At 46.1% G+C, this 24,928-nt stretch overlaps 1 protein-coding gene across 2 annotated transcripts in view; it reads right to left on the reverse strand.

The window, feature by feature from the left end:
- The window catches only part of AFAP1 (actin filament associated protein 1), a 192,588-nt gene that overhangs the window by 102,299 nt on the left and 65,361 nt on the right, over window positions 1-24,928 (reverse strand). For both annotated transcript variants that reach the window (XM_010370025.2, XM_030924508.1), the window contains exons 2-3: window positions 17,331-17,459; window positions 12,886-12,983 (exon numbers count right to left, since the gene is read on the reverse strand). In XM_010370025.2, the coding sequence (XP_010368327.1) occupies window positions 12,886-12,983; window positions 17,331-17,457 (225 nt within the window). In that variant the 5' untranslated portion in view covers window positions 17,458-17,459. The remainder of the gene's footprint in view (window positions 1-12,885; window positions 12,984-17,330; window positions 17,460-24,928) is intronic.

Genomic DNA, 24,928 nt, shown 5'->3' on the forward strand with positions numbered 1-24,928 from the left:
ACTCTCCAGAAAGTGCAACTCCATCGCTTTCTATGTAACTCATCTCTGAAGCCAAGAAGTCCTTTGTGAATGACTAATCACCCACTGCGGATTCAACCCACTCCTTCCTCTCACCAGATGAAGAAGAGAACTCACTCCAGACCATCTGCACAATATTTCTTCAGGGACTTACAGACAGTTACCTCCCTCCCGCCCCCAGTCCTTGTTCCCGAGGCTAAATAACTCCAATTCCTTTGTACTCCTATCAGAAGGCTGGCTTCCCAAACTGTCATCATAGTGTGGCATGAGGCTGGACCATCTCCAGGTCCTTCACATCTTCCTACAGAGGCAACAGAACCTGACACATGGGGCCCAGCACCAGGCAAGGTCTGTACAGGAGCCCACATCCAAGTTAAAATCTCTGCTGCCTGCTTTTGGAAAAGAACTGCTTGATTCACTATCTTTTATTCCTGAGACACCAGGTATTCCAACTTCCTTTTAGCATGGTCAAACAATCAAACTACTCATGTCCTGGAAAAGCATGACAAATAGCTGAATCAAACAAACGTTTGTGAACTAGTACAGGTCAGACTCCTTTCCTCAGTGTCCCAAGGAACAGTTACTCTCTGAATCGATGGGGTTCTGAGTAGACACTTTCAAACCCTATTGGTGGTCATGTACTTGGCACAAACTTTTGAGTATGCCCTTAGATCCAATAATTCCACTTCTAGAAACATATGTCAAAAGGGTCAATTGGTCACATGAGAAAAAAACCACATAAGGATGTTCAATAAAAGTTTATTGGCCAACAGATACACGAAAAAATGCTGATCATCACTGGCCATCAGAGAAATGCAAATCAAAACCACAATGAGATACCATCTCACACCAGTTAGAATGGCAATCATTAAAAAGTCAGGAAACAACAGGTACTAGAGAGGATGTGGAGAAATAGGAACACTTTTACACTGTTGGTGGGATTGTAAACTGGTTCAACCATTGTGGAAAACAGTATGGCGATTCCTCAAGGATCTAGAACTAGAAATACCATATGACCCAGCCATCCCATTACTGGGTATATATCCAAAGGATTATAAATCATGCTGCTATAAAGACACATGCACATGTATGTTTATTGTGGCACTATTCACAACAGCAAAGACTTGGAATCAACCCAAATGTCCATCAGTGACAGACTGGATTAAGAAAATGTGGCACATATACACCATGGAATACTATACAGCCACAAAAGATGAGTTCATGTCCTTTGTAGGGACACAGATGCAGCTGGAAACCATCATTCTCAGCAAACTATCACAAGAACAGAAATCCAAACACTGTATGTTCTCACTCATAGGTGGGAATTGAACAATGAGATCACTTGGACTCAGGAAGGGGAACATCACACACTGGGGCCTATTATGGGGAGGGGGGACGGGGGAGGGATGGCATTGGGAGTTATACCTGATGTAAATGACGAGTTGATGGGTGCTGACGAGTTGATGGGTGCAGCACACCAACATGGCACAAGTACACATATGTACACAAACCTGCACGTTGTGCACATGTACCCTAGAACTTAAAGAATATAAAAAAAAGAAACATCACATTAAAAAAAAAAAAAAAGTTTGTTTAGTAAAATCTAAAAACAATCTAAATGTTCAAGAGAAGAATGCTCAGATGTACTGCTACATCCAGATAGACATTTAAAAGGCCAGTGCATGTGTATGGCCATTGACTTTATTAACCTCTAAGAGATACTGCTGAATGAAAGAACACAGGTGTACTATGACCCCTCTACATAAGAGGTGAGTGTCTGTGCTTACATACACACAAAGGCAGAAGGTCCTTCACAAAAGTGTTCCTAGTGGTTGCCTCTTTCTATATGCAGTCTGGAATGCTTGACTTTTCTGCATAGGATGACATTTTAAAAATCATTTTAAAAAATAAAACTACTTTCATTTTGAAATAATATCCCCTCAGAAAACAATACTGCTAGAGAGTCACTCCACTCTCAAATACCACTTATCCTTGAAATCGACCACAGGGGTTTCAGACACTTCAGGCTTGTTAAAGTCAAACAGGAGAAGGGCCGAAAAGATGAGCAAACTGTCACTTACCACCACTGCTTTCAGAGGATCAAGTCTTTCCAATCCTTTCCAATATATAAGAATTCACTGAAAGCACAATTAACAGAATTCTAAAAAGTACACAACAGGGCAGGCAGGTTTCCCACAGGGGCCACGGGGAAGCAGAAGCCAGGCAGGAAGTAAGAGAGTCTGGCGAAGGGAGGAAGATGCAGGCGCACAGCCACTCGCATCCAAGGCCGGCTTGTTCCTGCACCTCTGCAACCTTGCCAAGACTCCACGTCCCCATTCCCTCACCTAAAACAAGGGCATCGTGTCAGAACAACCTCCAGGGCCCACCCCAGCTCTGAGAGTCCAATTCCAGCATTCTTACAAAGTTACAGGTCCACAGACAACAAAGCCAACTTTACCTCTTCCAAAATTCCATTGGCAGCCTACCCTGTGTCTTCCCGAAGGATAAACTTCAGAGCAAGTCCCTCAAATGTACAATTGAATGGCAGCCCCACACACCACTGTGGATTCACTCAACTCTCCCCCACTATCAGGAGAGACCCAGTCCGTGCACATGCCCCTAACACAGCTTGCATCTGGCCCCACTGTTTCCTGGGCTGCCACTCACAAAAGGGTCCTTGGGCCGGGCGTGGGGGCTCACGCCTGTAATCCCAGCACTTTGGGAGACCTAGGCGGGCAGATCATGAGGTCAAGAGTTCAAGACCAGCCTGGCCAACATGATGAAATCCTGTCTCTACTAAGAATACAAAAATTAGCTGGGCGTGGTGGCAGGGCTCCTGTAATCCCAGCTACTCAGGAGGCTGAGGCAGGAGAATTGCTTGAACCTGGGAGGTAGAGGTTGCAGTCAGCCAACATTGCTGTGCTGCACTCCAGCCTGGGTGACAGAGCAAAACTCCGTCTCGAAAAAAAAGAAAACAAGGGTCCAAATTCTAACCACCATGGCATCTTTTGACACTTAAAAAAAAGTATGAGAAACTACCTTCCTTAAGAGAACGACTGATCTTCACCCCTGCTGTGCCCTAGAAATAAGACAGAACTGGCACTGTGCCAGCGACTAGGTAACTCTCAAATTCACTAAAATATTTCTCCCTCAAATTAATACTTAAGTAAAAGCTCCCGAACCTTTTAGTTCAGAAAATCTTATCTACCTTCAGGTATCGTAAATGTCTGCTGTAAGGTCTCCATCTGGCATTAGAGAAAACTAGTACTTACACAACAGCACAGTAATATAACCTAGGCTTGCGGGCTTATAGTACTGGCTGTAACTTTAATTCCCGTCTTTTAGAAAGGAAAGCCCATTGATATCTGTCTTTGCTACTTTAAGGAAAAGCAAATTCTTTAAACAAAAAGAGAATTCACAGAGAATTCTCTTTCCAATAATAATAATAATGATAGCCATGGTAGGAGGATTGCTTGAAGCCAGGAGTTCAAGACCAGCCTGGGCAACACGGCAAAAATCCCATCTTTACAAAAAAAAATACAAAAATTAGCCAGGCATGATGGTACACACCTATAGTCCCAGCTGCTAGGGAGGCTGAGGTGGGAGGATTGTTCGAACCCGGGAGGTTGAGGCTGTAGTGAGCCATGATCATGCCATTGCACTCCAGCCTGGGTGACAGAGTGAGATGCTATCTCAAATAAATAAATAATTGTTTGTAAAATGATATGTTGTAAATATAGTAATAATTTTTTTTTTTTTTTTTTTTTTTTTTTTTTTTTTTTTGAGACGGAGTCTCGCTCTGTCACCCAGGCTGGAGTGCAGTGGCGCGATCTCAGCTCACTGCAAGCTCCGCCTCCCGGGTTCACGCCGTTCTCCTGCCTCAGCCTCCCGAGTAGCTGGGACTACAGGCACCCGCCACCTCACCCAGCTAGTTTTTCATATTTTTTAGTAGAGACGGGGTTTCACCGTGTTAGCCAGGATGGTTTCGATCTGACCTCGTGATCCGCCCGTCTCGGCCTCCCAAAGTGCTGGGATTACAGGCTTGAGCCACCGCGCCCGGCCTAGTAATAATTATTATTGTTATTACTACAGGTTGAGGATCTCCTTTCCAAAACGCTTGGGACCAGAAATGTTTCTGATTTTTATTTTTTTGGGGGGGAAGGGGGGATTTTGGAATATTTGCATTATGTACTTACTGCTTAAGCATCCCAAATCCAAAAATCCAAAATCCAGAATGCTCCAAAATCCAAAACTTTTTTTAGCACTGACATGATGCTCAAAGGACATGTTCATTGGACCATTTCAAATTTCCAGATTCTGGATGCTCAACCTGTACTGACCACTTGCCTACAAGGTGTCAGCCACTGTCCTGGGATGCTTGATACATATTTTCTCTCATTCAGAAAATAACACTCAGGTGTCAGCATCTCAACTGTGATTTCACAGATGAGGACACCGAGGCTCAAGAGATTAAAGACCCTTCCCGGCGCTGGACATGCTCATCCACAGAAGTCAGTCTGCTGACCTGGAAGCTAAGGCACAACAGCGCGATGCTCCTGCAGCCTCAGCACCTACCCCGCGCGGGGCGGAGTGGACAAGACGTAAGGAAGGAACCAACGAACCGAACAACCAAGACTGCACAGGTCCAGACCTTTTGCTCCCATATCACACAGCACAAGCGGAGGCGTCATTTCTTAGGAAGGCTTCCCTCCCCGCGCCCAAGGCAGACCCAGCACCTTCACGCCTTCCGCTGGCGCTTGCCTCGCTCGCCTCACCCGCCGCGTGGCAGGCACTCCGCCCTCTGCTGCTCCCCACCTTCTTCCCTACCCCTGCCCCGGATCTGTTGCTTAGTCCTTTTCAGGAAAGCACCAATAAGTGACAAGAGCTGATCTTAGCAGAGAAATACACACACCTAGCATTTGGAATCCCGTTCTGACTTTAATTTTAAATACACAGTGACACCTCCAGATTCTGTTTTTCTGCTAAAAGGGATAAAAATCTGTTAAGAGTAACAGCCAATCTGAAATAAGAAAATCAGGGCTCAAGTTCCAATTCTATCACATATTGACGAAACCCTTTTCTAACCGATGTGAGTATTTTAGCAGCACCCTACAGCATTCGTGCCATAATCTAAACTACCTGTGCCGCTGCTCGTCTGCAGGAAGGAATCCATGCCGCTGAGGGAAACTGAGGATAATAAAATTTTATAGTTTATGCTGCAAAAATGGTTTCAATCCTAACACTAAGAATTCTGAGTACACACTCTTCTTGGCAAAATGCAAGTCTTTATCCAAATTACACCCCAATCCATTGTGATCACTGTTAAGTCTGCATTCCACACAGCGCTTGAGTAAACACTGGGAAGATTGTCTCACATATTTCCTTCAAGTTTCTCTCCTTTTACTTATGCATGACAAAGAATGAAAGCCCTGTGGGGCCGTGTCATCTCCGCTCCCTTTTCCACCAGCAGGCAGGTATCCAGATGGAAGGCGAGGCAGCCCACCAGGGGCGGAAACAGGATAGAGTGGAATCCAGCCATAAAGTGAATTGAAAACAAAGATGCCACTGGGATTATACATGAGCCAAAACTCTGAGATTCCTGAAAGACGGGTGGAAAAGGCAAACAAGATGGCTCACATTCACCAAAGGGTCGCATCTTACGCCACGAGAAAATGAATGATTTTCTTGTTTTAAATCATGGGCTTTAGCCCCAACTCTGCAACTGGTAAAAAAGCCAACTTTGTCACATAATCTCAAAGAGCCTCATAATGTCATCTGTCAAACAGAGATAACAAGGTTGCTGTGAAAGTACCTGAAAAAGGGCGAAATGCATCGATGGGAAGATGGTAACGCCTGATATCAAAACTTCGCTGTTTCAGGTCGAGTGTGGTGGCTCACATCTGTAGTCCCTGCTACTCAGGAGGGTGAGGTGGGAGGATCACTTAAGCCCAGAAGTTCAAGACTAGCCTGGGAAACATGGCAAAACCCCGTCTCCACAAAAAAAATATAAAAATTAGCCAGATGTGATGCTGTACCTCTGTAGTCCAAGCTACTAGGGAGGCTGAGGTAAAAGGATCGCTTGAGCCTGGGGGTCAAGGCTGCAGTGAGCTGTGATCATGCCACTGCACTCCAGTTGGAGCAACAGAATGAGACCCTGTCTCAAAAAAACAAACAAAAAACTTCACCATTTCCTAGAGACGGTGGATGCCAGGGGCAGGAGGTAGGGGGTGAGGGGAGAATGGGAAGTTAGTGTTTAAGGAGGACAGAGTTTCCATTTGAGATAAAGTAGGGAGCTGGATGGTGGTGATGGCTCCACAATACTATGATTAAAATGGTATGTTATGGGTATTTTACCACAATAAAAGGAAACCGCTATAATCTGCTGGCATAAAAAGGTATCATGTTTACATAAGCTCTGGTCCTAAAATACCAATGAATTAAGTTGCTCCCTGCTACCCCTTGAAACATGATATAACTTCAGGCTGTTATACCAAATGAAAATATATCCAGAAAATGCCTTGATCTAGAATTGTATGTACTGCATGATAGCCCCAAAAGGAGCCTAGCTTGCTCTTTTTTCTCCTGAGCCCTGAAGATCTGAGATACCCCTACGTTTAGGCGCAATATGCTATGCTGAAGAAGGGTGGGGGAGCAGCAGAAATGGCGCTTATCCGGTTAGACCCCTTTGGCAAGCCAGTTGCTTGCGAGCTGGGCAGTGGGTGACGGCAGCCAACATCTGCACAGATGGGATCTATTTCCCAGGACCTGAGGCTCACCTTTTCAAATGCTCTTTTAGCACTTGCTGCAAATGAAATGCAATCAGTCGGATAGCTGCACAGCTCTCCCTTGAAACAAAGACGAGAATCTTTCGAAAAGCACAGGCCAAGAGCGATGGCTCACGCCTGTAATCCTAACACTTTGGGAGGCCGGGGCGTGCGGACTGCCTGAGCCCAGGAGTTTGAAACCAGCCTAGGCAACATGGTGAAAACCCTGTCTCTACTAAAAATACAAAAAATTAGCTGGGCAGGGTGGGGCGTGCCTGTAGTCCCAGCTACTTGGGAGGCTGAGGTGGGAAAATTGCATGAACCAGGGAATCAGAGGTTGCAGTGAGCCCAGATCGCGCCACTGCACTCCAGCCTGGGCGACAAAGTGAGACTGTCTCAAAAAAAAAAAAAAAAAAAAAAAAAAGAAAAGAAAAGAAAAGAAAAGAAAAGAAAAGCACAGCGCTTCCCGCAAACGGTTTTTTGAATAGATGCACATTTTAGCCTATCCAAGTCTCCCCTCGAAAAGCCAGGAAGATAAAGCAGAGTGTGAAACATGCTACATCCCACACTTGTGACTTCAAAGATTCAGATGTTCAAGATTTTCACACTACACACACATCTACTCTCCTGCAAGCACTTCCAAAGACACATTAGGCAGGTGGAAAGAAGCACCATGTCACACGGGGCACCTCAGGCTTTATTAACTATTGAATAAAGGTATGAAGCACTACCAGGCACTAAAAAGGATAAAAAGGTAAAAGTTAACCTTATTTGTTAAAGAGTTTATACTATGAAACACTATGATAAAAGGCAATATTCAATTCATGCCACAAAAGAGGTAAAAATAAAGTGCACTCGTGGTTCAACACATGGGAAATAGAACCTAGCTGAAGTAAATCATACACTGAAAGAGCCCTTCAATGGCTACTGTCGCTTTCACAATACATCCCCAACTTCTCATCACAACCCACAGGCCCTTTGTAATTTAGTCCCTGCAGAGAAATCTGGCCTCGTGTGGATTTCCTGCCCAAATCCCATTATCCAGCAAGGCAGAGCTACTTGCAACGCTCCTAGTATACCTGGCTGTTTTTCTGGCTTGTGATTTAATGTACAGCACACCCTCTGCCTGGCACAGCTGCCTACCCATTCCATCTTAACCCCACAATAAGCAAATTCTCTTGAAAGTCAATTCACCAATAGCAAAACTGCCAACTGGCCCAAAGCCAATTCACTAAAGGCAAACTTAATGTACTTAGTGACTAGCTGACTTGCTGAATCCCAAATTCAGCGGGAAGAGTAGCAGTGATTAAAAAAAACTATCAGAGGGCCGGGTGTGGTGGCTCACGCCTGTAATCCCAGCACTTTGGGAGGCCGAGACGGGCGGATCACGAGGTCAGGAGATGGACACCATCCTGGCTAACCCAGTGAAACCCTGTCTCTACTAAAAAATACAAAAAAACTAGCCAGGCGAGGTGGCGGGCGCCTGTAGTCCCAGCTACTCGGGAGGCTGAGGCAGGAGAATGGCGTAAACTGGGGAGGCGGAGCTTGCAGTGAGCGGAGAGCCAACCACTGCACTCCAGCCTGGGCGAGAGAGCGAGACTCTGTCTCAAACAACAACAACAAAAAAACTATCAGAAAACTGCAGTCGAGCTATCTTAACCAAGCGCTATCTCCTTGACTCACTGAGTTGACAGCTGTTCTCTATTCCCTCTGTAAAATACCCTGAAATCCCTAAAGGGCTAAACATTCGTGGCAACAGGCTCCTCTCTGGGGTGCCTACAAAAACTGTCCTACCTGTTCAGTTGCGCATTTACCAAGAGTCAGCTTTGTTCTTTAAATTCCTATTACCATGATTATTTACTTTAATTTGACCATTACATAATAAATCAATGGAAAAAAATGAGTGCAAAAGCCGAGTTGATGACTCTGAGATGCTTCAGAAAGGTTCAGTCAAAAAAAACTAGGCAGGGCACAGTGGCTCATGCCTGTAATTCCAGCACCTTGGGAGGCCTAGGCGGGAGGATGGCTTGAGCACAGGAGTTCAAGGCTGCAGTGAGCTATGATTGTGCCACTGCACTCCAGCCTGGGCAACAAAGTCAGGACCTGTCTCTTAAACAAAAAAACCTAAAAAAGCTATACAATTAGATGTGGGGACGTCACCTATTTAAAAAAAAATATTAAAAAAAAAAAAAGAGAGAGACAGGGCAACATTCATAAAATTCTAGGGATTCTACAACTCAGATTGTGTCACAAAAACTGGAAATTACTAACAATGTACTCATATGTATAGATTACACAGAAAAGACAAACAGAACCCCATAAGGAGCAATACACCAAAGAATGTGGCCCTTGGCCCTATATCAAAACACAGTGGTTTTATAGCAAGTAAGCATGGCTTAGGTGTCCAGGGAAAAATTACCTTGATACTCATGCACTAAGCACCAGGAGGGAGAAATTACCCACTAGCAAACTGTTACTCAAAAAGGATTCATTTAGGCTGGGTATGGTAGCTCACACCTGTAATTCCAACATTTAAATCATTCATTTAAACCTAACATATTTAAAGCACATGTAATGTATATCTTTTTAAAATTTTCTTACCTTAACCAACATTTTTGATTGACCAGTTATGATAATAACAGAAGGGCCTCATAAATACCTTAACCCAGGCTAGTTTGCCACAACCATTTTCCTGCCAAAGGCAGGAGCAGATCACAGGCCAGGGGAGAGCAAGACACAAGGAGAGAGGATGAGAGAGGGAGAAAGAGGATGAATGAATGAATAAGTAATAAACTATATTGGAAGAAGACAACACAGAAACGAACCGATCATTCGATGGTTGAAAATGGTAGAAAATGCTGAGCAGTCATGAGAACTCTTCATCTGAAACTGGCATCCCTCCGCTCCCCCCAGCTGGCATGTCAGGGACATGCAGTTTGGTCCGCAGCAGGTGGGAGGGTACTGCAGCAGCAGTAGAGAAGAGTCCACGGCAGTCACAGGACCACTGCTACTCTTCCAGCTGCTTCTTTTGTTTTGGTTTTGTGGTCTTGTTTTGTGTTGTTTTGTTTTTTGAGATGGAGTCTCCATCTTGTTATGCAGGCTAGAGTGCAGTGGCTCGATCTCGGCTCAATGCAACCTCCGCCTTCTGGGTTCAAGCGATTCTCCTGCCTCAACCTCCGAAGTAGTTGGGACGACAGGCACCCAACACCACGTCCAGCTAATTTTTTAGTTTTAGTAGAGATGGGGTTTCACCATGGTGGCCAGGCTGGTCTCAAACTCCTGACCTCAGGTGATCCGCCCACCTCGGCCTCCCAAAGTGCTGGGATTACAAGTGTGAGCCACCACGCCTAGCGGATTTTTGTTTGAGACAGAGTCTCGCCCAGTCTCCCAGGCTGGAGTGCAGTGGCGCCATCTTGGCTTATGGCAACCTCCACCTCCTGGGCTTGAGTCATCCTCCCACCTCAGCCTCCCAAGTAGCTGGGACCACACACAGCTGCACACCACCACACCCAGCGAATTTTTGTATTTCTTGTAGAGGTGGAGTTTTGCCCAGGCTAGTCTTGAACTCCTGAGCTCAGGCGATCCACCCGCCTCGGCCTTCCAAAGTGCTGGGATGACAGGCGTGAGCCAGCACACCCAGCCCCGGCTGCTTCTAACTGTTCTCAGTTCCCGCTCCATCTCAGAACATCTTTCCCAATATGACATGTGATCATGAAATATAAGACCCATCACAGGGGAGCCAGAGATTCCAGACAATCTCACAAAGAAAAAATGAAAATAAACCAGAAGATGAAGCCAGAAAATGGAAGAACTACTGATTTCCCATCTAGCTCTTCATCTTTTAAATTAACAATTACATATTTCTGGACTTTAATATCACATTATATGTAAAAACAGCAAATGTGACCAGGTGGGGTGGGTCACACCTGTAATCCCAGCATTTGGGGAGGCCAAGGCAGGAGGATCACTGAAGGCCTGGAGTTCAAGACAGTAACACAGTGAGACCCTTTTTCAATTAAAAAAAAAAAAATTAAACATTTGGCTGGGCATGGTGGCTCACACCTACAATCCCAGCTACTTGGGAGGCTGAGGAGAGAGGATTGCTTGAGTCCAAGATGTTGAGGCTGCAGTGAGTTATGGATGCGCCACTGCACTCCAGCCTGGGTGACAGGACAAGACCCTGCAGTGGAAAGAGGAAAGAGGGGAGGGGAGGGGAGGAGAGAGGAGAACAGGAAAGGGGAGGGCAGGTGAGGGGGGAGGGGAGGAGAGGGGAGAAGAGGAGAGTGGAGGGGAGGGAAGGGGGGAAGGGAATGGGAGGGGGGAGGCGGGTAGCAAAGGGGAGAGGAGGGAAGAGAAAAGGGCAGCGTCAAAGGCCCCATACACACCTGGTGAACCAGAGTCTGCACTTTAAGATGGCTGGTGGTTAGCTGAAGGCTAAAGTTTGAAAAGCGCTGCTCTGAGGAGTGGTTAGAGTCCAGGACTTAAATATATCCTAAGCTGCCGGGCACGGTGGCTCACACCTGTAATCCCAGCACTTTGGGAGGCCAAGGCGGGTGGATCACGAGGTCAGGAGATCAAGACCCTCCTGGCTAACACGGTGAAAACCCGTCTCTACTAAAAATATAAAAACTTAGCTGGGCGAGGTGGCAGACGCCTGTAGTCCCCGCTAGGAGGCTGAGGCAGGAGAATGGCGTGAACCCGGGAGGCGGAGCTTGCAGTGAGCCGAGATGTGCCACTGCACTCCAGCCTGGGCGACAGAGCGAGATTCTGTCTCTAAATAAATAAACAAATAAATCCTAAGCACTTGAGATATATTTGCTCTTTCCATCTCCTGGACAATCCCGAGGCACAGAGGTTACATTAATCTCCCCAAATCATACGAGAAGTCTGAGGCAGTGTGGGGTGGGAAGCAGGCAGCCTTGCTCCTGAACTGTCCCTGTGGCCTGCGGCCTCCCTGGACTCTGCTTCAGTGGACAGGTTCAATGCTAAGAGTCTTCTCCTGTCTGATGCACGCTCGCATGATTTGCTGCCACACCTCTGAACTAGTATTGCTGAGAAAAGCATGAATTTGAAATAGATGTTGCAAACTCTGCCCTCTCTACTTATTTTGTGATGTTAAGTAAACCACACACCTTCACTGAGCCTCAGCTTCCTTCTCTGAAACATGGGTGTACATACGCTTCCCCTGGTAAGAAGCGCTAGAGGTTCTTCGAGGCCGAGTTGTGGGAGTTAACGAGTTGTAATTCACGGTGGTGTGTGGCACGCACTCCGTAAGTGTTCGTTTCCCTCTGTACCCACCGCAGTGAGAATCCCTGAGTCCCTCCAAGACTCCTGAGCACTGCGCCAGGCCCAGGCAGAGCGGAGGTGAACGAGAAACAGCCCTGCCTTCCCACCGTTCCTATCCTGGCAGAGAGATCATCAGATGATTCACACTGAAAGCAAACACAGGATGAGAATTGCTACTGATTTTGCCCTAACTTTGAATGACACTCTGAATTCCCTGAGTAAACAAGTTAGAAACAGCCAAATATAGAAAAAGCTGAATGGTACATAAAAGTTTGCATTTGTGGGCGTGGCCAGATTTTTTTAAAAAAACAAATTTTGAATTTGAACGCATAAAACTAAAGTACACATTCCTGAAATATGTACACATTTTTCTCTCTTGGAAAAAACATGGTTAACCCCAGAAGAAGTCTAACAACGACTATTCAAGTTTCAGAATAAGGTATTCAACTTCAGAATTAACTCAGAAGAGAGTCAAGTCCACAAGGTCTACAGATACTTTTATCTGTTAAATCCCCTCATATTTGTTTTTCTTAATAGGACAAAAGATGTCTATGGATTTGTAGCTCCTACTATACATAATTTATGGTGGTGTGAGGCAGTGCAAAGAAATGCTAGCTTCCTAAGGGGAGGCTACACTTAGTCTACCAACTAGCTATCACTAACAGCTTCTCAGCCCTAGAAATAGACTCAAAGGAGTGTCTCGAGCAAAATAAGAGCTCCATTCTTCCACACTAGGCTTCCATCACAGGCCCCTGGAGCCCGTGAGTACCCCCAGGCCTCCAGCAAGGACCGCTGAGATGGTGGGGCCTTGACTCACCAGCCAGGGCTGAGGGATCTCCGGCAGGGGCATCTGAGGAGGGGCCGGCAGGCTGCTAGTGGTCTCCTGCTTCTGAGCATGGTCTTTCACATCAAAACCTGTAAGAATTAACCAGAACCATAAAACTGGATGAGAATGGGGATGAGAATGGTATCACTAGCATCTGTCAGTTCCTGAACCCTGTGTTGAACATTTTGCAAATATTTATTTTTTCTAATCCTTTACAACAGTCTTGCAGGGTTAGGTATTATTATTCTCCATTTTACAGGTAAAGAACCGACAGCTTAAATAAAGTGAAAGAAAAGAAGAGAGGAGAGGAAAGAAGAGGAGAGGAGGGGAAGGGGGGAAGGGAGGAAGGGGGGAAGGGAGGAAAGGGGAAAGGGGAGAAGGGGAAAGGGAAGGGGGAAGGGGGGAAGGGGAAAGGGAAAGGGAAGGAGAAGGGGAAAGGGAAGGGGAAGGGGGAAGGGGGAAGGGGGAAGGGGAAAGGGGGAAAGGAAGGGGGAAGGGGAAGGGGGAAGGGGAAGGGGGAGGGGGAAGGGGAGGGGGAAGGGGAGGGGGAAGGGGAGGAGGGGAAGGGGGAAGGGGAGGGGAAGGGGGAAGGGGAGGGGGAAGGGGGGAAGGGGAGGGGGAAGGGGAAGGGAAGGGGGAAGGGGAAGGGAAGGGGGAAGGGGAGGGGGAAGGGGGAAGGGGAGGGGGAAGGGGAGGGGAAGGGGAAAGGGGAGGGGGAAGGGAGGGGGAGTGGGAGGGGGAAGGGAAGGGGGAAGGGGGAAGGGGAGGGGGGGAAGGGGAAGGGGGGGAAGGGGAGGGGAAGGGGAAAGGGGAGGGGGAAGGGGAGGGGGAGGGGGAGGGGAAGGGAAGGGGATAGGGGAAGGGGGAGGGGGGAAGGGGAAGGCGGAGGGGAGGAAGGGGGAAGGGAGGGGAAGGGGGAAGGGAAGGGGAGGGGAGAAGGGGAGGGGGAAGGGGGAAGGGGAGGGGGAAGGGGAAGGGGGAAGGGGAAGGGAGGGGAAGGGGAAGGGGGAAGGGGGAAGGGGGAAGGGGGAAGGGGGAGGGGAAGGGGAAGGGGGAAGGGGGAAGGGGAGGAAGGGAAGGGGGGAAGGGGAAGGGGAAAGGGGAAGGGGAAAGGGAAAGGAGAAAGGGAAAGGGGAAAGGGAAGGGGAAAGGGAAAGGAGAAAGGGAAGGGGAAAGGGAAGGGGAAAGGGGAAAGGGGAAGGGGAAAGGGAAAGGGGAGGGAAGGGGAAGGGGAAAGGGGAAGGGGAAAGGGGAAGGGGAAAGGGAAGGGGAAAGGGAAGGGAAGGGAAGGGGAAGGGGAAAGGGAAAGGAGAAAGGGAAAGGAGAAAGGGAAGGGGAAAGGGAAGGGGAAAGGGAAGGGGAAAGGGGAAGGGGAAAGGGGAAGGGAAGAAAGGGGAAGGGGAAAGGGAAGGGGAAAGGGGAAGGGGAAAGGGAAGGGGAAAGGGAAGGGGAAGGGGAAAGGGAAAGGAGAAAGGGAAAGGGAAAGGGAAGGGGAAAGGGAAGGGAAAGGGAAGGGGAAAGGGAAGGGGAAAGGGAAGGGGAAAGGGAAGGGGAAAGGGGAAGGGGAAAGGGAAAGGGGAAAGGGAAAGGAGAAAGGGAAGGGGAAAGGGAAGGGGAAAGGGAAGGGGAAAGGGGAAGGGGAAAGGGAAAGGAGAAGGGAAAGGAGAAAGGGAAGGGGAAAGGGAAGGGGAAAGGGAAGGGGAAAGGGAAGGGGAAGGGGAAAGGAAAGGGAAAGGGGAAGGGGAAAGGAAAGGGAAAGGGGAAGGGAAGCTAAGAAATGAATGAAAGCACTCATAGATGGAAATGGGGGACATGCTCCTCAGCGACGTGCTGCGTCTCAAAGGGAAAGCTGCTCCCTCTCAACTTCTGCTCAGGGCAGGCAGGACTCACCCATGTAGTAACAGAATAGACACCTTCCTGGGAATCAATAAATTTTTATTAAGTATCTTCTTAAAGTCAGATACTGTAACAGCCATAGTTTATGGAAGACATGACTGATGCAAGCTCACGCCTCTTGGGCACTCATATTCAAGCTGGAAAGACAAATACATACACAACGAACTACTAGGAAAGGTGATGAACACGACACCAGTGCAGGCAGGAAAAAGGGAGAAACAAGTTTTAATTTGGGCACAGTATTCTTTATATGCCTAACACTCACTTGGAAAGGCCTGTAAAAATACTGACTTAACAACGACCACCTATAATGGGTTCAGTACTACGCTAGAGGCCAGGAATTGAAACACGAAAAGACCCCGTGTCTGAGCCCCAGGAGCTGCAATGGAGAAAAGAACTTTGGTAGAGAACTGCAAACAAACAAACAAAAGCAAGAAAGGAAAAGGATAAATGACACATGCATACACAAAATCAATAGATAGGTTTAAAGCAAATTAAAGAGCTGAAGAAAGAATTCATGAATTGAAAAATATCAGGAGATTCATCCAGAAGGAAGCATGAAGAGACCAGTGCCAGAGCTTACTTGGCAGAGGAAGAGAGGACAGGAAATCAGGGGAAAGCAAACGGTCATCAATAGCTGACATATTTACTATGCATCAGGCACTGTTTTGAAATATTTGATACCATCTCATTCAATCTGCACAACATCCCATAAGGTCAATACCATTCGCACTTTTTTCTACAAGGAGAAAACTAAAGTAAAAAAAGCGTAAGTAACCTGTGAAAGGTTGCATGTTTGGTAACAGGCAGGGCCAGAATCAAAAAGCCAGTTTAACTTTGGAGTTCATACTCATAACCACCTATGACAAAGGACCTTGCAGGACGGCCGAGGGAGTCTGATTGTGACCAGAGGCAAAGGCTGACAGGTGAAAGAGTCTGAGCAGGGAAGTAACAAAATCACTTCGAAGTGAACATTTCAGGCCAGGCGCAGTGGCTCATGCCCATAATCCCAGCACTTTTGGAGGCCAAGGCGGGCAGACTGCTTGAGCCCAGGAGTTCAAGACCAGCGTGGACAACATGGCAAACACTCAGCTACAAAAATAACCTAGCTGGGTGTTGTGGTGTGCACACATGTAGTCCCAGCTACTAGGGAGGCTGCAGTGGGAGGATCACCTGAGCCTGGGAGGTCAATGCTGCAGTGAGCAGTGATCACACCACTGCACTCCAGCCTGCGTGACAGTGAGACCCTGTCTCAAAGAAAAAAAAAAAGTTAATATTTCATGTTGCCTCAGAATAGGGTCCCTATCCTGCTTTCTCATCTGAGTAACAGGCCCCATCGCCCACCCAGGCTTCCCCAAGGAATCCACGTGCAAACTGCTACCAAATCCTTCAGCCCATCTTCCAGACTGGCCAGGTGAGCCTTCCAGAATGCAAATCTAATAGTGTCATACATGGCTTCATATACTAAGAGAATTCATAAAAAAGTATAAATGAATTGTACACTTTAAATGGTGAAGTGCATGGCCTGTGAATCACATCTCAATAAAGAGGTTGAAAAGAAAAATCCTCCATCTCATCCAGCAGATTATCTCCACAGAGTCCTCAAGATTCTCACATCACATCATCCAGGAACTGCCCCTCGGACCCTCCAACGCCCCAGTCTCTCACTCAACTGGTGTGGACTCACTTCTCAGGCGCTCTCATGAGGCTCTGAGGCTCTCCACCGCAGTACATAGCAGGCTTTCTTATTGCCTGTTTTTTTGTCCTACTCACTGTGCATGAAAGAGTTAACACAGCAGACCTAAGGCTGCTCTCTCTTGAGGGGCCTGCTTGCAAGGCTGGCCCTGGCTGGCCTCTGGGAACATGGATTTCAGAAGTGCTCCCACCATTCCCTGATGGACAAGGGTGGTTCACTGTGCCTGTACCGTTTATGTAAACAATACGGTTGTGCTGAAACCCTGCCTGTCCTGGAATTCTGGTGTGTGCTAGGCAGAGGGTGCCTAGAGGACCAGACCCAAGTAAAAACCCTGGGCACTAAATCTCTGACGAGCCTGAACAAAAATGTCACTCAGAGCTTGCTGCGTTTTTATTGCTGAGGAAAGAGTGTGCTCTGTGTGACCCTCCTGGGAGGGACAGAGCGCACAGAAGCTGGCCTATAGGTTCCTGCACGTTCCGCCTGTGTCTTCTCCCTTCCGATCTGCCAGTCGGGCTGTGCATCCTCACTACAGCTGCAGTGCATCCTGCACATGAGAAAGAACCACCTGTCTGGTGAGTCCTTCCAGGTAATCTCCAAACACTGGGGTTGCCCTGGGGACTCCCAACACACGATTCCATTAGCTCCTTCAAAGCTTTATCTTTCTACACCTTGAGGCCAACAGAGAACTTGGCACAAGTGTAAACCCTCAATGAAAACTTGATGAATAAATAAGTTTGTAAGTTAAAGAACAAATAAATATATTTTAGAAAGATAGTAAAATTAAAGACGGTTTAGAAGCCAAGACACTGTAAGAAGAAAAAGCAGGCGTCAGAATGAGACTCACCTTTGGATGACTGTATCCTCAGCAGAATGTTGGTTATCACGGCCTTTTTCTCCCTGACAGTTGAGGTTAGATATTCATGGTCCAGGAGTTCAAGAAAGAGACGAAGTTCAACTATTAACTCTTCCATCGCTGACAACAAAAGAGAAGAAGGGTATTATTAGACCCAGTGATTTGTAAATATCTAAGTACGAATGCTGAGTCCTACTCGAAGCATTTCATGTTTAGCTTGATCACTGGATATGGTATTCTGACCTAAAAAACAAGTTTGCTGAAAGCAAAAGATTCAAGCATCTTCTTCTTAACAAATGCACTACGCCTTCCCTTCTGCTTTAAGGCAGCAAAATTCAACTGGGAGAAGCTCCAAAGCCAGGCTGCCAACAGATGGTGTCACAACCCAGAGGCCTGACATCATCATTTGGTGTCAATTTCATGATATTAAATTTCAATGTTAAGAAGGAGAAGGGAGTTTAAAATGCCAAAGAGTTTTCTAATAACCAGTAGGGCATGGCTTCAGAAACTCAACACCCAGGTCTGCTTTTGTAAAGCTGGCTCCAGCCCAGGACGACTGCGAGCATGTTTATGCAGTTAGTACAAAGCACGCCAGATGCCGAGGCCGGTGTAAATACAAGTTCAGGTGCTGACTTCCCACCATGCCTTTTCCTTCTAGGATGATGGTCGCCTTGATTTTCCCTCTGATACCCGCAAGACTGGAATACTGGCTTAGGTCAGCAGTTTGTAGATGATGATCTTAGCCTCTGGGGATGTAAACTCCTCCTTTCAGGGAGCCCACAAGGCCCAAGGTGCAAGGCCCAAACTATTTTCAGAATGCTAAGCCATTATTCACCTTTTTCTGCATTAATGGTGTAAATGCCAGGGTAAAACTGCTAGCATCTTAGCACGAATTAAGGCAGTGACACCAAACTATCCTAGCGGTCATGATATCCTTCACCATAACAGTTTTGTTCTGTTAAAAAAAACAAAAACAAACAAACTACTTGGGCTGGGTGCAGTGGCTCACGTCTGTAATCCCAGCACTTTGGGAGATGCAGACAGGCGGATCACCTGAGGTCAGGAGTTCGAGACCACCCTGGCCAACATGGCCATCTTTTTTTTCCAAAAAAAGAAAACTCCTTCGTCTTTGACAAAGCAATAAAAAATCATCGCTTTTCTTAAATCTCAACCTTTGAAGACATACTTTTTTTTTTTGAGACGGAGTCTTGCTCTGTCGCCCAGGCTGGAGTGCAGTGGTGCAATCTTAGCTTACTGCAAGGTCTGCCTCCTGGGTTCACGCCATTCTCCTGCCTCAGCCTCCTGAGTAGCTAGGACTACAGGCGCCCGCCACCACGCCCAGCTAATTTTTTGTATTTTTAGTAGAGATGGGGTTTCACCGTGTTGGCCAGGATGGTCTTGATATCCTGACCTCGTGATCCACCCGCCTCGGCCTCCCAAAGTGCTGGAATTACAAGTGTGAGCCACCGCACTGGCCAAGACACACCTTTTTAACGTCCCACTGAATGACATGGGAAGCACACATGAAGCCCTTCTGCACACGAAGTCCCACGGCCGTCTAGAGAAAAATCATTCTTGTGAGTGTTTGAGTTCCAAGCCACCCGAAGCCACCTGTTGTACTCAGTACTGTCTTTACTGCAAACTGCAATGACTGAGACTTGAGTACCTGGCAGACATGTCCTCAAGAATTAACCTATGAGCTCATCACTTGAAGGTAAACAACTGACAGCACTTGTGGCCAAGAATAGAAGTTGAGCTTCCAAGTGGAAAAAGAATTTTTGAAACTTTGTATCCACCCCATAGGCACTTACTGCCTCCTCATACTTGAGGTTTTTCTAACGAGATCAGCAGTGACATGAACGAGTGTGATTTATATTGCATAATGTAATGCTGACATTTATTTGGAAGATCTGCACAACTCAGTGAACCATGATGTTACAAAATCATATATGGGTAAAAGATCCACCTAAAGTGCAAAATAAACTAAAATATTTTAATGTAACAGAGGATGGCATAGCTTCAGATGCCACATCACAACTAACCATTAGGAAACTGCCACTTGTCAAGTTTTGGTGTAATATCAAAGAAGAGCATCTACAATTTTCTAAAAAGGCTACTGAAAAATTTTCCAACTGCCTATCTGTGGGAGGTCAGATTTTCTTCTTTTTTCCTTTTTTTTTTTTTTTTTTTTTTTTTTTGAGACAGAGTCTCGCTCTGTTACCCAGGCTAGAGTGCAGTGGTGTGATCTTGGTTCACTGTGAGCTCCACCTCCTGGGCTCACGCCAATCTCCTGCCTCAGCCTCCTGAGCAGCTGGGACTACAGGCGCCTACCACCATGCCTGGCTAATTTTTTATTTCTTTTTTTTTTTTGTATTTTTAGCCAGGATGGTCTCGATCTCCTGACCTCGTGATTTGCCCGCCTCAGCCTCCCAAAGTGCTGAGAATAGAGGCGTGAGCCACGGCGCCCAACCCAGATTTTCTTCATGTACTTCCACCATAATATCTCACACAGTCTGAGTGAAGAAGTAAATATGAGAATCGGCTATCTTCTAAGCCAGATACTAAAGATACTTGCAAAAGTCTAAAACAATGCTACTCTTCTAATTATCGTGTTTTGGTAAATGCAGTTACTTTTCATAAATATATATTATGTTAATATAATAGGTTTATTGATATTTTTAATCAATAAATATCTTAAAATTGCCAATTTTAATTCTAGTATGGCAAGTACCTACAGATATAATCACATAAATAAAGGTCTTTAAGGTCTTCAAAATATATTTTGAGACCAAAAAGTTTGAGATCTGCTGATGTAGGCAACGACTTTAAGCTCCTCATTCATGTATTCATCACTTAGCTATTGTCAGTCATACAGGTCATGCATCTCAACCGACAAAAGCATAATGAAAATGATTCATGCAAAAAAACCCAAGCAAAAAAGTTTGAGAGCAGCCAAATCCACTATTCTGTAAGTCTGTAACATCCTTCAGGATTAAATATCCATACTGAGGCTGCCGTCTACCGCCAAAACTCTCATCATTTTAGGTAAGGGGGACAGAAATGGTAAATAAGCTTAAAGTAGGTGGATGTGGTACCAGCAGTTCACTGTTCCCAGCTGGGCAATTTTCCCTTCTATGAAATGAAGACGTAGGACTAAGTACGCCTTTTATTAAGGTCTTTTTCATTAACCAAACAGTTTCTTGATTCTAAGCAATCTCATCTATACTTTAAAAACGAACCAGGCATGTTGGCTCACACCTGTAATCCCAGCACTTTGAGAGGCTGAGGCGGGAGGATCACTTGAGCCCAGGAGTTCGAGGCTGCAGTGAGCCAGGACTGAGTCAATGCACTCCAGCCTGGGTGATAGAGACCCTGACTCTCAAAAAAAATGGGGGCGGGGGGGGGGTGGGACAAGGGACTGATAGCATTATTCAAAAGAGTCAAAAGGTAGAAAATGAATAACAAATGAATGGATAAATGAAATGTGGTGTATACATACAATGAAATATGATTTATCCACTAAAAGGAATAAAATTCAGACACATGCTGCAACACGAACAAACCTTGAAAATATTATGTTAAAATAGACAAAAAATAGGCAAATATTACGAGTCTACTTACATGAAGTACTTAGAGTAGTCACATTCATAGAGACAGAAAGTAGAACAGTGATTACCAGGGGCTAGTGGTGGGGAGAAGGTAGGGTAATTATTTAATGGGGTTCAGAGTTAACAGTTTGGGATGATGAAAACGTTCTGGAAATGGACGGTGAATATACCTAATGACACTAAATTTTAGACTCAAAAAGGGTTAAAAAGGTAAAATGTATGCTATGCATATTTAATTTAAAAAGGAAAGAGATTTCGCTTGGGTTCCACCTAACAGCAGGGAAATATCTGAAGAGAACCTAGGGATGCATCGATCCTAACCGCCACCTAAAACCTGAGCTCCCCCTACAGTGCGACCATGAGGCCTCTGCGCAAAACCCTCCAGAGCCTGGGAGTTTGTCATGGCCCTGGCCAAGGTACCTGCCCATCCTCTCCTCTGAGAACAGCAGCCTCAACCACAAGGGGGACTCTCAAAAAACGCTGCTATACTGCAAGGCCCTGCACACCGCCTCCCACTACTAGGTTATGGTTAATTGGACCGTCCAATTCTAAGCTGGTCAGTCACATCTTCCATTCCTCTATCTTTTGCCTCAAGACTAAGAAATAGGGTTTGGTTGGGGTGGTCTCTTGAACTGAAAATGTAGAAAGGCAGCAACCAGGGCAACCACAAGTACACAGGTGCAAAGGACAGAAGCCAGCACCGGAAGACGAACAAACAGAGGTGACACCCTCAGAAGCTGGCACACACAGAGGCAGGCAGCCCCGCGAGACAGAAAGTATCTCAGACACCGACCATGCTCCTGAGGCTTTCCCGGGCCTGCTGTTAGCTACTCGGAAAACTAGACTGCACTTGAATTCCAAGAAATATTTGTATCCTTCTAATAAACTTTCATTTCACTGTGTTGTTGTTAAGCTAATCTGTGTGGTTTTCTGTTCACCTGAAACTGTAACCAAACGATTCTCAAAACACAGCTCTCTAGCGCCTCAGAAAGGGAAATGCTCCCATAGTAGATTTGTAATTGTTAGAAAAGCTCCTCCTTTTTGGGATCTTCACAGACTAAATAAACCATATTTTCTACTTGACAGTTTTTTTCCAAATACTTAATGCTCATCCCTCTTTCTTCCAGCCTTCTCTAATTAAACACCCCAGTTGGCTCCCTCTCACTGAAGTCTTCCTTAAATTACCAAAATCCATCCCTCTTTTAGCAGCTGCACTGATTACTGGATACTTAGTGACCTTAAGGTTTATTTGGGTTTTTGTGGGGTTTTTTTTTTCCCTCAAGGCAGCTAGTCAACTGGTTAAAGGCAGGTGCCATCCTGTGTTTATCTCCAAACACCTGACAGCAGCCTAGCAGTACATTGTGCACTGAAGGCATGCAAACGTTTTCGAATGAGTGACTTCTAGAGGAGGAGAATGACCGTTTTCTGACAACCGATCCTGTGAAAGGCATTGTGCTGCCATCTACATATGATACCTCATTTGATTCTCACAAGAACACAGGCGAAGACGCACTACACCCCATCTACAGCAGAGGAATAAGAACTCTAGTGTCAGCTTTTAGTTCGCTTTTCTTTAAGCAAATCCTCACACAGCAATTACAAGTGCCAGGCACTGTTCTAAGCCCATTACATATATGAACTCATGTGCTCTTCACAACATTGCTAGAAGGCAGGTACTGTTATTAATCCCATGTTGCAGGTGCGGAGGAGACACAGAAAGGTTGCCTACGGTCAGCGAGCCCCTCCAGTTGATAATCTGCTCACAGTCATACAGCTAGAACATCAATAACACAGTAAGAATCGGAACTCAAACCTGAGTCCAAAAGTCCTGCTTTGACCATTTCATAATAATTCCACAGATGGTTTTCAGAGATAACCCTAGTCTGGTGAGCTGTTATACCCATTTTGTATTTAAAAAGAGCAATAGTGTGACCAAATAAAATTTAGTTCACAAAAAAATTAGGAAAATGAACAAGCAATGTCAACATAGGCTACAGAGTAACCTTAGAGAGTAGCACAATTCTTTGTTGAGCTGCCCGGCTCCCCCACATCGCCAGTTCCCAGGACGCAGGTGCAGCTCCTGGTGCGTCTCTGTATCTGTGCCAGTGCCTGACAATGTTCAACATAAACCAAGTGCTCAGAAGACATACATGGAAGCAGTGAGCACAAACACGCATGGCTGGTGGGCATGGCGTACCAAAAGCTCACTCCGGCGCCAAAGCAAGAGGGGAAGAAGTTCTTGCAACCAATTCTCCATTTTAAACTGTTAATACAAACATGTCTTTCCCCTTAAGATCTAAGGGTAATAACCAACACACACTCTGGAGATTTTCCTATAAATAAAGGTCTGGTGAAATACGTGTGCCTGAGCAGGGGGTGGCATCGTAGGACTCCGGTCTGTGGACACGCAGCAGGTGTAGGACACCCACGTCTCCTCTCCGCCCTCCAGAGCTATTGCTGTTGCTTACCAGCTGTGCTCTCTGGAAGATCCAGGAGTCCAGGCATTCGGATCCAGTTTCCATGGATGTACTCCGAGAGTGGCCTTCCCCTTATGCCACCCCAGACTTATCTTCACCATCCACCTTCCACTGCCCGACACAGGCTCTAACCTTCCATCAAGAGGAGGAGCTGCTTCTCCAAGATCAAGTACAACACATGCCCTTGTTTTCCTCCAGGGCCTCCAGCCAAATCTCCCTTTACAATACAGGCTCTCCTATTTTCCCCTAGAAAGTACTGTGGCCTCTGAAGCTCCTTACCCATGTTTAATAGAAAACTCTGGCTACCGTTAAGTACTGACCATGTACCAGGCAATAGACTAAGTGCTTTACAGATATCTTGACTCATCTTCATGGTAACTTTTCAAGATAGACACTGTTTTCACCATTTTACAAGTGGAAAAATTGATACTAAGAAAGGTTACATTTTTGCCTAAGGTCACACAGTTAAAAATAAGAGCTAGAATGGGAATCAGAACCAGCTGTCACTACTTTTTATACCATAACACTGACTCTCTCAATTTTGCTCTCAGTGGAAGAAGCTCCTAATGCCTCTTAGGTTACATCCCTCATAGGTTACATTCAAATAACCTATCTCCCACCTCCCACCACACAGGACAGGCGAGCTACACCCGGTATATCCCTCAAGGTCATTACTCGAATGGTGTTTGACATGATTATTTTACTAAGAGTTCTTACATTAAAAAATGAAATCTCTGAATTGGAAGAACAGCTGTAGATAGTTCACCCAACTTCCTCAATGTACTGAGGAGAAACTGAGGCTCAGGGAACTGGAAAGACTGAAGCAAGGGCCCAGCCCACTCAACTCTCCCATCTACACAGCCCAAAGACTGGCCAGAGGGTTCTGCACACAGGACAATAAGCAGTCACATTCCAACATCCAAAATAACTGTCTGCATTTTATCTCAGCTGAGCCTCACGATCTTATCATCGTTGAGATATTACAGACGGTAGGAATCAAATGAAGAGAGGTGATGTGGCTGCCCCAAGGCCATATCTACACTTAAACCACCTCCTCTGTTCCACACCCCAGCCCTGACACCTGCTGTCCTGTTCTGGACAGAATGGCGAGGTCACCGAACACAGACTGGCATCATGGACACAGGAATAAATCACTGAATTCCAGAAAAGAAATGTTTTTCCCCAAACACCCACACCAAACAAAAGATCTCACCACAGAATTTAGCATTCCCAAAGCAATGGCAAAATTACCTGGAGGCATTTCTGGATATATTTTATGCATTTGAAAAGCAAAACTCTTTCTTCCTAGCAAAAGGCCTCTTTGGACTAATTAATCATCTCTGCTTGCTTGCTTTTTTTCTTTTTTTTCTTTTTTTTTTTCTTCTTTTGTGAGACAAGGTCCTCTCTGTTGCCCAGCCTAGAGTACAGTGATGTGATCACATATCACCCTCTCCCTCCCAAACAGCTGGGACTGCAGGCACGCACCACCACGCCCAACTAATTT

This window comes from Rhinopithecus roxellana, chromosome 2 (genome assembly GCF_007565055.1).
Source record: "Rhinopithecus roxellana isolate Shanxi Qingling chromosome 2, ASM756505v1, whole genome shotgun sequence".
Taxonomy (NCBI): domain Eukaryota; kingdom Metazoa; phylum Chordata; class Mammalia; order Primates; family Cercopithecidae; genus Rhinopithecus; species Rhinopithecus roxellana.